A 15,569-nucleotide genomic window follows, 5' to 3' on the forward strand; every position below is an offset into this window, starting at 1 on the left:
CAGAGGGAGCAGAAAGATTAAGGAACTCAGAATGTTGATGTTCTGTATAATTAGGGCTCTGATTCCCATTTACACTAAGGCCCCTTTACAACACTTTGGCAGTGTAAAGAGTTGCATCCACTTTAAGCCCCTTCATGCTGCCAGAGCAGTGTAAAGGGGCTGTAATGCGAATGAGAATCAGGCCCAGAACAGAGTGTAAACAGTCGCTGCTGTCTCTCCATTTGAGTCTCCATCTAGCTAATCTAGGTATATTTAGTTCTTTTAATTGATCTTCCAGTCCCTTAAACGCTGTTGTTAACTCCACTTTGACACGTTTCCCAGTCACCCTGGTACCTGAGCCCTGCCAGGTCAGTACGATTCTTGCAGGTCTGATCAAAATTTTAAAAGCATCAAAGTCACGACGTCCCTGCAGCCACTCTCGCTCAGTTACGCCACACATGGATAGGCAGGAAATGCTAACACGGCAACCAATGACCCAAGATACGATGCACAGATAACTCAGCTGTGGTGTAAACTCTGCTGATTTAGCAGCAGTAAGACCAACCCCAAGGGTTCAAAAGTCTCCTCCGAAATCATGAGATTTTAAATAATAATACATTTTAGGCTCTTTTTATTTCCCTTTTGGATTTTTTTTTATTAGTCTCTAGGGCTGTGCCCAGGTTGTGTTTTCAAGCTTTTTCGCTTCAACCGTAAGATCTAGAAACTTAATTATTTTTGAAAAAATGAAAGCTGAGATTGTCATGTCATCCCCTGACTTTCGGAGCAGGGGCTTTCAGAAATACATCAAGTATCCCAGGGGCTGCATTTGGCCCCATATGCAGCAGACGAAGCATGGTGAATGGCAAAATATTAGCCATCATGGCTAGGAACTTAGGAATTGATCAGACCAGGGGTCCATCTAGGCCACTATCCTGTCTCGAACACCAACAGCTTTAGAGGGAGCCAGCAGAAGGCTGCTATGGGATAGTCCCTACTTTGCACCATGACCCCACACCTGGGAAAAATTCCTCCCATCTCCCATGAATTAGACATTGGCTGAGCTTGGTGTTAAATCTGCACCCTGTATATATCAATGGTTGGATATTAGGGAAAAAAATTTTACTAGGAGGATGGTGAAGCACTGGAATGGGTTACCTACGGAGGTGGTGGAATCTCCTTTCTTTGAGGTTTTTAAGGTCAGGCTTGACAAAACCCTGGCTGGGATGATTTAGTTGGGGATTGGCCTTGCTTTGAGCAGGGGGTTGGACTAGATACCTCCTAAGGTCCCTTCCAACCCTGATATTCTATGAATGTGTAGATTCCTTCCAGAAGGGACCATTGTGATCATCTTCTCTGCCCTCCTGTGTAACACAGGCCAGAGAACTTCCCCAAAATAATTCCTAGAGCAGATCTTTTAGGAAAACATCCAGTCTTGATTTTAAAATTGTCAGCGATGGGGAATCCACCGCGACCCTTAGTAAATTGTTCCAGTAGCTAATTACCCTCACTGTCAAAAATTTACACCTGATTTCCCGTCTGAATTTGTCTAGCTTCAACTTCTGGCCATTGACTCACATTAGACCTTTCCCTCCTCACATGCGGCTTGCCTGCAAGGAAATGCTGGTGATTGCAGCCGTGCAATGAAATATACCACACAGATGTGAGGGGGATAATGGTGGACTGGAACAGTGGCCTGACTAGAGGCTAACCTAGTGTTACTTTTGGGTCTGAGTCAACAGCCATTGTAGTCAGTGGGAAGACTCCCATGTTGGATCAGTCCTGGGTGGACCCATCTGTGTGACCCCTCCTCTTGTCTTCCGCAGGTCTTCCATGTCCCGTCGCCAGAACCGTTGATGGCTTCGGTAGAATCCACTGGGTCAGAAGCTCCACCTGTGGACCCAGATCCCCCCGCACCTCTGGCCTCCAAGAAGAAGAATTGGAAGGAGAAGGCCAAGGCTCCTGGGGAGGCAGGAGACAAGCCTCTGAAGAGCCAAGCTGAGATTGCAGGCCTCACCAAGGCAGGCCACCGGGCCCTGTTGCTTGGAGAGGCTCAGGAGACCTTGGCCTGCTTCAAGAAGGCCTTTCTCTTGTCATTGGAAACCCCGAGCACGCAGGTCCAGAAGGCCTGTGCTTTCAACCTGGGGGCAGCCTACGTGGAGACCGGGAAGCCAGAAAAGGGCCTGGAGTTCCTACTCAAGTCCCAGCCCAAGGAGGGGGAGGCTGGGGAGCACTTGGGGGACCTTTACTTTAACATAGGGGTGGCCCATGAGGGGCTACAGGACTTCCCCAAGGCCCTGGAGCATTTCCGCAAGGCCTTGGGTCACTACTGCCCAGCCCAAGCTGGCAACCAGGCCGGCGCCTATATGAAGATGGGCTACTGTTACTTGGGGATGCAGGACCCTTCCCGGGCAGCCCAGTGTTTCCAGGAAGCCGGGCAGGCCTACACCATGGCTGAGAAGCTAGAAGATGCTGTGGTGGCCCTGGCTGAGGCCAGTAATTACATGCTGCAGAGCCAGTGGTATGGGGCAGGGGAGATCATCGAGGTGCTGAACAAATGCCAGCTGCTGTGTGAGAACATCCCAAACAAAGCTTTGCTGGGTAAGAGGACAGGCTGGGTGGTTTGGGATTACCATGCCATGTGAGCTGCAGCTCAGTGGTTGAAGCCTATAACAAGCCTGTAGTGCCCGGACCTGTCCTTTCTTTGTAAGGCACTTTTACATTCCTAGGAACCTAGCTGGAGGCAGGCGCCATTTTGTGTCCCTTGAAGCACAGTATGTTACAGTGGAGACACACATGCTGTGCTCTCCCTCACGGAGGCTGCAGGCTACGGATCAAACCCGGTACGGATCTGTGTAGCTGGTGTGAATGTGGTTTCCTTTGTATGGCACAGTAAGTTCCTTGGAGCTCTCTGCTGCCACTTTGTGTCCCATCCAGATGCAGCTTGTTGTGAAGGAGCCACACACACACTTTCTCTTTCTCTCTCTCTCTCTCCCTTTGTCTAAAACCAAAGTTGTTTAGGCCAAAGTACATAGTGGCTCTTTTCATACGGGAAGAATAATAAGGTTGATAAGGAGTGAAAATCATTGCAGCCCAACCAGCAGTATACGGACCAGAAGAGATGAGAAGAGAGTAGCTGCTTGGGGGCCTCTACCCAACAGAGCTTGGTGGGTCTGAGTGTTCCACCGGCCACTCACCACATCACAAAAGCCCCCAACAAAGTTGACCTTAGTTGTCTCCTTTCAGCAGAGGATCCAATGGGCCATGGCTAGAGTAGCTCCAGTGATAAGTACTCAGGGATGTTTGTACTGTGAGGAACGATCCAGTGCCTTCCCCCCGACCCCACGGGATGGACCAGTCGGTCGTTCCTGACTTCTCTGATAAGGTCATTTGGTTTATGCTGCTCACTTAGTCATGCATCTGAAATCTGAGTTCGTGCCCCTTTCACTTGTCTTCCGACCTTTCATCTGTTTCAGAGTAGCAGCCGTGTTAGTCTGTATTTGCAAAAAGAAAAGGAGTACTTGTGGCACCTTAGAGACTAACAAATTTATTAGAGCATAAGCTTTCGTGAGCTACAGCTCACTTCATCGGATGCGTCGGACCTTTCATCTGAGAGCCCAAGACCACAGCCCAGTTCTCTCTCTCTCACTCTACAGGCAAGGTCTACAACGACATGGGCCTCAGTTACGCCCAGCTCAAGGTCTTCTCCCTGGCAGCCGAAAGTTTCGAGAAAGCCCTCCCACTCTGCCAAGCCGACCAGGCAGACTGGCGCAAGGAAGCCATGGTGCTGCAGAACCTGGGCGCTGCCCACAACACCTTGGAGAACTTTGGCATGGCTCTGGGGTTCCACCAGCGAGCGGCTTTGCTGCACGGTAGGTAGCAGCGGGGCTGGGGAATGCAGCTGGAATCAAAGGCTCTGGGACTCTCCCTCTAAAACCTTTCATGAACACTAAAAGGAGAATTTTGGTCTCTGGGCCTCTCAGTCCAGAACCTATTGTGGGGGCTAGACTATAAAAAGGAGAAGGAGACCAATAACCTTTTGTCTTCCATCCTTTAACAGCACACCCCCCCGGCTGCTCATTCAGCATGGAGAGTGATGTCACCCATTTTGGATACCCCAAATTAAACAGCACCCCTCTCCTCCCCCCCATGTGCCTTTCTCTTTGACATGCAGACAATGGGACACAGCAGACGCTCACAGGACTTCTATAGCTGGTGTTCACTTCTGAGCTGATGCAGCATTGATGGTCTCTGGCTCATTGACGTTGGCAGTTAGAACACCCTAGGAACACATACATTGTCACAGGGTATCTGACCCATGGCTAGGACCCACTGGTTCGGAGGAAGGTGAAAAAAAACCTAGTGGACAATTATAGAATAACCAGAAAGTCTCTTCCTAGCCGCTTCAATTAGTGATGAGACATGTATGCTGAAGCATGAGTGTTTATAACCCAAATGATTTCTTTTTCTTATCTAATATAATCATGGATGATAAATGCCTAGTCCTTTTTAAAATCGTGTCCTCACTGTCCTGTAGCTGTGAGTTCCACAAGTTAAATAGGCTTTGTGATTTTTAAAAACTATCCTTGGGATGGAGCAAAGGGAATTATGGGAACTTGATCTCAAGCGTCCAAAATTTCCCATGGGGGGGGTTGCTATCCCACGATACACTGCAAAAAAATCCCACAAGACTGTGGGCCAAGCGGTGGCGCAGGGGACACTGGGATGCCTACTACTTATTTTGCCAATAAGTGCAGCACTAGCAAAGGCAGCCAAGTGTCCACACACTTTTACAGCAGTGTGTCTGTGTCCGCAGGACGGTGGCGTGGGCCAACATCCCGAATGCAATCTGCCCAGGGTCCAGGGTGCAGCCTATCCAGCGCACAGCCTGTGATGCCATGAGCAGCTGCTGCATCGTCCCTTGAGCTGACTAGATCAAAGCTAATTCAGGTGTGCCCACATGAGCTGCAGGCACACCTCCCGATTGCAGTGTAGACATACCCAGCGTGATCCAGGGAAACCGGCTCTGAAAGGGGATGTGTTTGTCTGTTTCCAGGTATGCTGGGGAACAGAAAGGCTCAAGGTCAGTGTTTTGGCAACTTGGCCTATGCATTCAGCCAGCTGGGGGACCACGAGGCTGCGGGGGAGAACTATCTGCACTCTATGCAGGCCTTCAAGGATTCGGGTAAGGGGAGCCAGGGCTCAGGATGGGGTGTTCGCCATCGCTAGCCTGTGGACAGGTTTTTCTCCCTAGGAGTGTGCTGGGGGCCTGGTAACAGCTCGCGCTGCTCAGTTCTGTTATCTTAGCAGCCCTCTCAAGCTAAGCAGATTCAGGCTGGATCAGCCCTTGGGCGGGAGGACGCCAAGGAAGCTAAAAGAAGCAGTAACTGGGTTGGTGCTGCTTTTCCTTCGGAGTCGGCACTGCAGCAATGGGCTGGCACAGCACTAGGGAATGCCGGGATGATGTCTGATGACAAGGGCTGATCTCCTCACTCTACTGCTCTGTCTTCTGACCCCGTCTCCCCCTCTGTGTCCAGATGACCTGCCTGGACAGTGGCAGGCTTGTGAAGGGCTAGGAGCCACCCGCTTCCACTTAGGAGACCCCGAGAAGGCGATTCTGCATTATAAGGAGGCACTAACGTTGCTCTCTAAATGCCGGGTAAGGCATCTGGGTGCGTAGACCAATCCACACCCCAACTAGAGGTTGATTCACATTGACCGTAAAGCTCTTGATTACCACACTGGCTGGACGGCCCCTGGCATTCAGAAGCGTTGCTGTCAGTGAGAATGAGGCCCTTGATGTCTGTGCTGCAGAGCCGAGAGGGAGCGTTGTCTAGTGGTTAGAACCCAGGACTGGCACGCCAACCTGCTGGGTTCCATTCCCAGCCCGGCCCTGGGCTTGAAGCCGGACCCTAAAGCCAATGGCCACCATCCGTCAGGATTAAGGCCCTGGCTGGGCAATTCGGGGTGTCTGCGCCCTTGTAATGAGCAGCTCCGTCCTCCTCAAGTGGCGGCTGGGCCATATACAGAGGACAAGCCTGCTACGACCTTCGCAAATGGAGCAGGGTCTTTTAGCTCAGGCAGCAGCGACTTGTGCTTTAACGTCCCGGGGTCCAATCCCCGCTGCCAGTGACCCAGGGTAAAATGGAAATAATGATACTGACCAGATGGATCAGTGGGGGAGGGTGTGAGGCTTTTATTGTGCTTGTAAAGTTCTTGGAGAGCCTCAGGCCTGGGCGAAATAGGGTATTATTCATTCATCCAAACGATTCTCGCTTGAATGGGGATCCTGGCTAGGAAAGCAACGTGCGGGCCAAGCGGTTCAAAAGCGCAACTGTACCATGATTTAGTCAGACTGGCGACCCAGACCCACGTGCGGGATTGTAGCACCGACCACCCTGCCTCCCAGTTCGGTCTAACAGGGCCATCTTCCACTTCCCGGCAGAACGTCCCCGAAACGGCCCAGGAGCGGATCGTCAACAAGCTCACAGATGCCATCCAGTACCAGCTCTCCCTGAACAGCCGCTTCTCCCACGGGGGCGGGATAGCCATGGCTGCACCTCTGGTGAGTAAAGAACGGCTTCCCTTTGGCCTCTGGGGACCTAAATTAGCCCTGCTCTGCGTAATCAGCAGGTGCAGGGTGTTTAGAGCAGCAGTCCCTGGTGGGTCTGTGTGGCTGACCCTGGCACATTCTTGAGGCTTGATTCTCAAATGCATGAAGGCTCCGTGTGCTGCGGTGGCTGCATAAAGTTGGCCAAAACAGCCCCCTGAAAACCTCCAGGCGGGGCAAAGCTAAGGCATAAGGGCACAACACGATGCCACCAATGGGGGCAGATTGGGGCATTGCCAGAGAGCACTGTGCTCCAGCTCTTCTCTCTGCTTCCCTGGGCCCGCAGGGAGCAGAGCATAGGTCTGAGCAGCTCACAGGCAGTGCAGGGAACTGGATCCAGGTCTTCTAAGTGCCAGGCTAGTGCCCTAACCAGTGGGTCGTCCTTCCTCACGGTGCTGCTGTCAGACAGGGGATCCAGCTGCAGCTGGAACAAGGCTGTTGTGAGTGTCTTTTCCCCACGTCACGTCTTTGATTCTATCCTTGGCGGGGGTTTTAAATCCACTGAGCTCTGCGTTATTCAGCAATAGAGCCAATGCCCTGAAGGTAGCGTTTTGCTGAAGCCTTTACCGCCCCTGCCCAAGCCTTATGGGCCCCATGGTGAACATTTAATGGAATTGTCCTGCTAGGGACGTTGGGGAAGCCCCATCACTTGGATCCCTTTCGGCCTGGGTTTGCATCCCTGACTCACCTGAGCAGTCCTGTAGGAATCTATGGAATCAAGGCCAAAAAACCTCACGGTGCTACAGAATATGCTTCAGCAAACACCCTTACCTTGGCCAAGCCAGAATGTGGAGGAGGGGGTAGACTAGGGGATTTAATGCAAAATCTGCTCTCAGTTACAGCTGTGCAAGCCCACTGCCGTGTAAGGTTGCATGGCTGTAACAGAGAAGAGATGTCAGCCAAGCGGTTCAAAAGTGTGACTGTATTTTCCATCTTTAATGCCTGTGATTCCATGAAGACTAAAGGGACCTTTGAATGTCCCTGAGAACTTCCTTCTAGTGCTCCCCATGCTGAGAAATTCGGCATGGAGTCTTAGACTATAAGACCAGAAGGGACCACTGTGGTCATCTAGTCTGACCTAGTCGACAGTAATGGCTCGTAACGCTGATGTTCTGCAGGGGTCTGGATTGTTAGTGGAGAACACTAGAGGGTAAATACTCAGGGCCTGATTCTTCCCTGCCCTGCACATTGTGCAGTTATTTACACCAGTAAAAAGAGGGTGAAAAATGCTACTAGATCAGCGAGGTCAAGTAACAGAAGGCAATACAGAGCCGACTGGCCACTTCAGCTGTATCCCTAAACAAGGAAAAGAGGTTTGTTTGCTTTTCCTGAGATTGATCTATCTATCCTATTGACACCCATCTATCTATCTATTTATTCCATCGAGGTGGATCTCTCTACCACTCCTAATGCTGTAGTTTCTAGGCTCTGACTCTCTCTCTCTCTTTGCACAGAAGCACTTTCCTGGGAAGTTACAGACCTCCAGTCAGGTCCGATTTTCCACGGCACTGCACCAGGGGCATGGGAACAGGCCCCAGCCATTGCAGCAGGGAAGTAATTCGTAAGTAGGACAGCATGGACCATATGACACCCATCAGTGTGGGGGTCTTTCCCCTTCCTTTCCTGTCTTGTTGACCACGGTCAGTACCTTAACCGGAAGGCCAACCTTCTTCTCCATGGCTATAACAGGTCCTTTGTGAAGCACGTCCCCCCAGCAGAGACCACAGAGGAGCAATATGACTCTGTGCTGGGTGCTTCCATGCATCTGAGACCTTCTCCACAGCGAAGAGCATGGGGCGGCTCGCAGCACACAGGGAGGCAGCCTCTGCAAGGACCAAGTTACAGGTCTTCAGGTAAGAGGCTGGGTGGACTGGAATAATGTTTGGCACGACAGCAACGTGTTGAGGTCTCAGCTGTGATCTAAGCCCTGTTCTCATAGACTTGAAGGTCAGACGGAACCAGCACAATCATCTAGTCTGACTTCCTGCACAGGCAGCCCCAGCCCTGAAAAATGTATATCTAAATGACAGAGGATTATTATATGGAGTGTAGCGGTAGCCGTGTCGGTCCCAGAATGTTAGTGAGACAAGGTGGGGGAGGTAATAGCTTTTATTGGTGGTTATAGAGACCAGCTTTCGAGCTGACCCAGAGCTCTTCTTCAGGTCTGGGAAAGGTACTCCTAGCGTCACAGATATAGAGTGATCACTGTCTATCGCTATCAGTCCTCATTCTCAAAGGAAACCTGCACACCACTTTCAAAAGACAAGCCTGGGAGCTTAAATTCCTAACTCCACTAGACACGGAAAATCATGGACTGAACAGACACACTGGATTTATGGCTTATTACAACCATCTGTAACCTACTAACCTCCTCTTTTTATCCTATGACTGCAGAAGTTTTAATGGTCCCTTATTGCCTTGAATGGTCCCTTACAATATGAGCTAACTGCTTATGCTAAACAAATCTGTTCCACCTGGCATTTTGCTGTGATGCTGGGAGTTCCTTTCTCAGACCCGAAGAAGAGCTCTGTGTGCTCAAAAGCTTGTCTCTCTCCCCCCAACCGAAGTTGGGCCAATAAAAGCTATTCCCTCACCCATCTCGTCTCTTTAAAGGATTATCTCCATTTTATAAATGGCAAGTTACAGCACAGAGAAATATAAGGGACTTGCTCAAGGTCACACACACAGAGTCCGTGTCAGAGCCAGGATTTATACCCACTCTCCTGAGTCCCAAATCCAGGGCCTTAGGCACAGGATTCCTGAGTTCTGTTACCAGCTCTGCTACTGGGTGACCTTGGGCAAATCACTTCCCCGCTCTATGCCTCAGTTTCCACATCAGTACAATGGGGATAATGATACTGATCTCTTTCATAAGGCGCTTTGAGATCTGATGATGATGAAAAATGCAATATATCTGATAAGTAATAATTATGATGAATAATTTAATGCCTAACCCTTTAAACTTCTTCTTTGAAGAGGTGCGTGCTGCACAGACAACGGTCCTGGCAGAAGGATCCATGCTAGATCACAGAGACTCACGCTGCCACCCAGTGCTAGCGCACAATCGCTGCAAGGAGCTCAACAGCCCTATCATGGCTTCAGAATATCACAATCAGCCCCAGGCTAATAGGTGGGTAAAAGAGAGAGACTCAAACTAGGTGCTGGCTGGTAAAACTGCCCTAGAAAATGGTTCAGCATGAAGTTGTGACACTGATGGTGCGGCGGGACATTGCATCATGAAGTGGTGTAACTATAAAGATACTCAGTGATGATGCATCATGATACAAATTTCACAAGAAGACTGAGGCGGACTTGACAGGCTCTTGGAGAAACACAAAGTTTAGTGTCCACGTAGTATGTTAACCTAAGTTATGCATAATTGTAGATACACTTGTCCCGGGTTCACCTGAGCCATCTTGCAAAGCAAGTGTGCCTTAATTTAATAGCAATAAATTGATGTCTAACTCAAGATAGTCGCCTGGCCTTGAATTTCATAACTTAAGAATTAGAGTCCTTCAGTGGCCCAACCAAAATTGTGAAGTCAAAAGTAGCCCCAGTATTGTCTGCTAGTTACTGCAACGGACAAGGAGCCTGGACTCCTGGGTTCTACTCCCCACTGTGGGGAGCAGCACTCTCCAATGGCCAGGGAAAGGACGACTAGGAAGATGGTTAGGGGCCTATCTTGGGACTGGTTTCTTGCATTCAAAACAAAACAAAAAACAACCAACAACAGGAGAGATCCTTCCTTCTCTGTCCCAGTGCCCCTATAAAAAGCAACTAGCCCTTTTTATCTTCCATGCTGGGCTCTGATTGACTTTTGCCTGCTCCTTGCCTTTCTACCCAGTGGAGTACCAATTCTTGTTGGTCCTACCAGCAACCGACCTCTCTAGGCAGTTCTTGGAGGTCTGAATTCACTGCTCTTTTTCTTCAAAAGGATGCCTTCTTTGAGGGGGTTGCATCAAGGCAGTGGGGTCTCCAGTAGGGGGTAGCAAATGCCTAGATCACCCATCACAACACTGATGGAAAAATACGATAACAGGAATTGTAATATAGTAGTTACTATTGCTTAACGTGTGGAGAGAGGGGTTACCATGCGGTGCACTTCAAGCACCATTTTATCAAAGTGGGTGCTCCCAGACTACAATAGACCCCCTCCACAAACATTTTTTTCCGCCCACTTTAAGCACTGATCGTTCCCACACTTATAAGACTCAAAATGAAGGGATAAAACAGGTATAAAAATTATAATTGATATTAGCTAAAATTACACATCCTATTAGATAAAAGATACATAACTCCAAGAGGGTGTAAAAATAATTGTAATTGGTATTCTGATTGGAGTCAAGGATGGGGTGTGATTTAGTGAAGGTAAAATACACGAGTCTTGATGTTTCATTATGCAGAAAAATTAACAATTAAAATCTTGCCTTGATATTTCTTATTTTTTTATAGCTTGAAAAATGAGAAATGACCAATGAGAGCAACAGTAGCTCGGCTTCTACAGAGTTTTTTTGTTTATGAATTAGACATGAAGATCTAGGTGTGAATTTTCATTGCAACAGCAACGTAAAGGGGCCAAGTGTAAATGAAAATTCAGGCTCTAATTTAGCCTGTCATGTTTCTGATTATCCTGTCACTATCATACCAAAGTGCCTTTGCTTTGTTCTCCTAGCAATTTGAACAACACATACCTGCACCCGGATCCTTTCTACTACAACTGCCTGCAGAATGGGAGACTCCATTGTTCATCGAAAAGTAAGCAGGAAAACAAAATATTGATCCCTTATAAAGAAAGCAATGCTAGGTCTCGATTCCCCATTGGCCTGCACATTGTGCCATCCTTTGCAGCGTGTCTAAAGCTCGCGAGTTATGATATTTGGGGTTTTTCTTCAAGCCCCAGCTGCTGGAGTCAGGAGATTGCATGAGAATCTCAGCTCTCAGGTTTTTTTTTAAATTATTCTAGCCCTTATGACTGCAAAGAAAAGCTTTGAAAACATGAATTGAGTGTAACACTAGAGGGTAAAAAAAAAACAAAAAACCCAAACTAAATAAAACAACTCCAACCAGTATTATTCATTATTTTAAATTTCATGATTTTAGGGGGGCTGATGCATTTTGAACAGTTGGGGGTGGCAATTCTGCAGGCATGCCTATGCAAAGTGGATGTAGTATGCTACCAAATCAGAGGCAGCACCTTCCAGTGGATAGAGCGCTGAACTGGGTGTCAAGAGACCTGGGTTCTCTTATTCCTGTATAAGTCTTTAAAATGGGCTATGGGGGCTGTATGTTATTAGACATGATCCACTGGTTTGGATTAAGTGTGTCTCAGGGATCGGACATTTATGCAAGTATCAGGAGTAGACGGATCTTTCATAATCAATGACAGCAAATTCTGGAAGGAGTAGCTCATGCTCCAGGGCTGAAGCTGAGACCTATTAAAGATCAGCATGAGATCTGCGTAGGGGGCAGATAATCCCCCCCATCTGCCCACTGCAGGGGTTGCACAGAGTTTAATGCATAGAGTTTAAGGTCAGATCATATAACACAGGCCTTTAAATTCCACCCAGTCACCGCAGAACTGACCCCAAGAACTTGGGTTTGGCTAACGGGTCAGGCAGCCAGGCTTGCTCTGAAGACCTAAAGAAATGGAAGGTTCTTACACCTTCCTCTGACCATGCAGCTGGCCACTGTCACAGACCAGGTATGGTCTAGGTGGACATTGGGAGCGATACATTCGGCTGTTCCTATGTTTATCGGGCCAGGTTCATACCTGGTATAACTTCATTGTCTTCCACTGAAACTGAGCTGCAAAATAAAAGCAAACGGACATATTTTGTATCAACAGGAAATAAATGTTTCCACTTGGGGCGTTGCTGAGTGTTGCTCTTTTCCATCAGATTTCACAGGCCCTCACAATGATGAAACCCTCCAACTGAGAACGAGGACCCTGGAGCGGTAGGTGATGCTGCAGTGGGAACAGTTCCCAGGCCATGGGGGCAGGATCATTTGTCAGGAGTAGGTCCATTGAGAGTTTGGTTGGAATCATGCACTGAATTCACCCCACCAACTTCTCTGCAGAACCCAGCAAGGAAATAAGGCCATTGCTTGGGTACTGAGTAGAGCTGGAAGAAGTGTGACCTAGCAGTGGGAGCTTGGAAAGAGAAACTAGAACTGCTAGCTAGTGAAATCAGCTGCCCAGCCAGCTCACCTGTCTGATCCCCTGGCGATGCGAGGAGTCACTGCAACTCCTTGCTCTGCATCACAGCTGGAACACCTAAAAACAATATTAATTGCTCTCATCATGTTTGCTCCCCTCCTAGAGCGGCTGCCAACCCAGCTGAATGTCTCCCTGGCGAGAGACCGGAGCCCTGGCCACAGCAAAGGAGACGCAGGTTCGAGTCCATCATGTGCACGCTCATGTGATGGTGAATTACAGAGGCTCAGCTTTGCTCTGCTCTGAGTAAACCAGGGATGCTTAGACATTGTATCATAGCAGGGTGCAGGGCATGTTTACTCCTCTCTGTCTACAAAGCCCTCCCTTCCCCTACAAAGCAGACTTCCCCTCAACCTCTTCCCCTCCCTGGTCGTAAGGCATCGTCCTCCTCTTTGTCCCTCCACCACTGGTGCAAGGGCCTTCTCCTCTGCATCCCTCACTCTTTGGAACAGCCTCCATCTTGCCGAATCCCCAGCTCATTTCAGCTGAGACACAAGACAGGATGTCTTTCCATAAGCTGTTAGGCTCAGCATAGGAGCGGCTGAGTGCAATCCTCCAGCCTTGTATTAGCCAGACTAAATGACCACAGTGGTCCTTCCTGACATTAAAAATCCACAATGCAAATTTAGATGATAAACTCTTTGGAGCCGGGACCGTCGTTCTGTACAGCAGCACGCACCATGGGGTCAGGATCCATGACTGGGGCTCCTGGGTGCTATGGCTGTACAAATAATAAAATGCAAATATCTTTCCTCCCTCCTTTCTTGCCTTTTTCCCCCCCTTCTCTACTGCTGTTTGGCTTTGCACACTCTACAAATAACTGGCAATCAGTCACCACTGTACATTGCTTTGCAATAGTTTGGCTATAAGCTACTCTCCAACCAGGTGCTGTATTTTACTATATATAATGGGTCTGCTTCAAAGGCACCTTGGCTAGGTACCACTTATTGCCCAGGTGTTACTCTGTTGTAAATAACGATGATCTCTCCTGTCTGTAACCTCTGCTGCATGTAAGATGCTCCTGGTCAGTTGATATAAGGGAGCCCTGGTTAGTGTGAGAAGGTCTAATTTACACCACCTCTGAGTCTGGCCCTTGGCCACATGGATTATGGAAAGCGAGGGGCTGCTGATTTCATGATTCCCCCCTCCCGTTTCCTGGGTCACAGTGGGGCCAGTGCAGACTTCCACTGGCTTAAGATCAGGCCCTGAAATCATGAGCCTTCAGCACTTGAGCTAAAGGAGTAACTCCCTTAGCTGGAAGCTATAGTAGACTCAACCACCTCTCTGGGTCAGCCACTGCAAGAAGACAGAGACCCACACTCCTCTACTGTGTACACCACTCTTAGGCCACTAGATAGGGCTGTGAAGTCTTCCTTCTGAGTCACCACTAGCACTAGATAAAGGGGACTAGGGTAAAGGATCAGAGGGTGGAACAGACACCTACAAGGAAGGAGTGGGCAGAGGTGGTATCTCATTCTTGGGTACTCAGTGGAAACAGTTACCAACAGAGTAACCAAATCCTGCAGGAAAAACCCTCACTGGGAAACTCAACTGAGTGAGGACCCCAGGGTTTGGTCCCATATAAACAAATAGAGGTACAGGATCAGGGCCTTAGATTGTGAGCTCTTCGGGGCAGGGACTGTGTCTCACTGTGTGTACATACAGCTCCTAGCACAATGGGCCTCTGATCTCAGTTGGAGCCTTGAGCTGTGACTGTAACATGAATTATAAAGTTAGCAATAGCTGTTTTTTTCATTCTCAAAGTAGCATTTGCAGTAATATCTGCTTTAAATTCACATTCTTTAGGTTGCCATTTCTTGCTGTAAAATATTATTATAAATAAATCTGTATTTTGTACAAGGTGCCCCAGTGTCACAACTTTGTGTGTCCCTTTCTGCTGGATGTTACTTGGCACCCTGCACACTACAAGTGCTCACCAGAGGTGAGGTGCACCCTCTGTGCACCACAAAATCCTTATGAAATACACCTCTGTGCATGGGATCTATGAAGCACTAAATCCAGGTGAAATTCACCCCCATGCATGTGATCTATGCACTACCATGTCCTAGTGAAATACACCACTTACATCCTACTTAACCCCCTTAGGTGCATGACCCTTTGCACAGGGGCAAGTTTTACCCACAGAGAAAATAGCGCAGTAAAAAATCTACCCTCAGCTGATTTGAGTGTTTTTCACCTGCTTTGCACTGGTGTGAATGATTGCACATGATGCAGGATGATGGTGCATCAGGCTCTGTAGCATGGTGGTGCACTCACCGGCATGGTACCTCCTGCTGGTTGGTCTGGGAATTAGCTTTTTCAGCTTCTGAGTGCCTCATACTGACTAGTGTCTCACTTGCTGCTGCCTGCTTCTCCCTTTCTTCAGGTAGCATCCTTTAGTTCAGGCCCCCACGTCTCTCCTGGCCCACAGTGCCCCTTCTGTAGGGTACTGCCCTGCAGCAATACCCCCATACCAAGGAATACTCCCTGGGGAACCCCAGTTCCCCAAGCCCACCTTGCCTCAGTGACCAACTTCCAGTATTCATCTAGCCCCTTTTCTCAGGGGCAAACTGCAATCTGAAATGACCACTCATCATTGGAAAGGGGCTTGGACCTGCTGTCTTTTCCTGGCCTAGCTGCACCCTCAGGCCCTTTTAGCACAGCCTCAGCCTGGGAACTCACCTGACCAGAACTCCCCAGCACTGCTCTATTTGAGATACCCTTCTCTAGCCAGATCCTTCCCACTCCACCACTGGAGTGAGACTACCC

The 15,569-nt window shown here is 48.9% G+C and overlaps 2 protein-coding genes across 2 annotated transcripts; both read left to right on the forward strand.

Annotated features, from left to right (window-relative positions):
- Window positions 1–1,832: 1,832 nt before the first annotated feature.
- Window positions 1,833–6,935, forward strand: TTC24 (tetratricopeptide repeat domain 24). Its single transcript, XM_043502275.1, has 6 exons — window positions 1,833–2,577; window positions 3,633–3,848; window positions 5,033–5,161; window positions 5,514–5,635; window positions 6,422–6,541; window positions 6,873–6,935. Exons 1-6 carry the CDS (start codon window positions 1,833–1,835, stop codon window positions 6,933–6,935), a joined length of 1,395 nt encoding a protein of 464 aa, XP_043358210.1.
- A 1,045-nt stretch (window positions 6,936–7,980) lies between these two features.
- On the forward strand, window positions 7,981–14,617 carry LOC119847991. Its single transcript, XM_038383306.2, has 6 exons — window positions 7,981–8,147; window positions 8,276–8,439; window positions 9,563–9,716; window positions 11,259–11,341; window positions 12,484–12,541; window positions 12,907–14,617. Exons 2-6 carry the CDS (start codon window positions 8,346–8,348, stop codon window positions 13,007–13,009), a joined length of 492 nt encoding a protein of 163 aa, XP_038239234.2. The 5' UTR covers window positions 7,981–8,147; window positions 8,276–8,345; the 3' UTR covers window positions 13,010–14,617.
- The last annotated feature ends 952 nt before the right edge of the window (window positions 14,618–15,569 follow it).

This window comes from Dermochelys coriacea, chromosome 24 (assembly GCF_009764565.3).
Source record: "Dermochelys coriacea isolate rDerCor1 chromosome 24, rDerCor1.pri.v4, whole genome shotgun sequence".
Lineage (NCBI taxonomy): Eukaryota > Metazoa > Chordata > Testudines > Dermochelyidae > Dermochelys > Dermochelys coriacea.

Excerpts from the sequence above, each read along its gene's own strand:
- LOC119847991 (XM_038383306.2), top strand. The coding sequence starts at position 8,346 with ATGCATCTGAGACCTTCTCCACAGCGAAGAGCATGGGGCGGCTCGCAG. Across the intron at positions 8,440-9,562 it reads ACCAAGTTACAGGTCTTCAG|AGGTGCGTGCTGCACAGACA; the intron begins GTAAGAGGCTGG and ends TCTTCTTTGAAG. Across the intron at positions 9,717-11,258 it reads AATCAGCCCCAGGCTAATAG|CAATTTGAACAACACATACC; the intron begins GTGGGTAAAAGA and ends TTGTTCTCCTAG.
- TTC24 (XM_043502275.1), top strand. The coding sequence starts at position 1,833 with ATGGCTTCGGTAGAATCCACTGGGTCAGAAGCTCCACCTGTGGACCCA. Across the intron at positions 2,578-3,632 it reads CCCAAACAAAGCTTTGCTGG|GCAAGGTCTACAACGACATG; the intron begins GTAAGAGGACAG and ends CTCACTCTACAG. Across the intron at positions 5,636-6,421 it reads CGTTGCTCTCTAAATGCCGG|AACGTCCCCGAAACGGCCCA; the intron begins GTAAGGCATCTG and ends ACTTCCCGGCAG.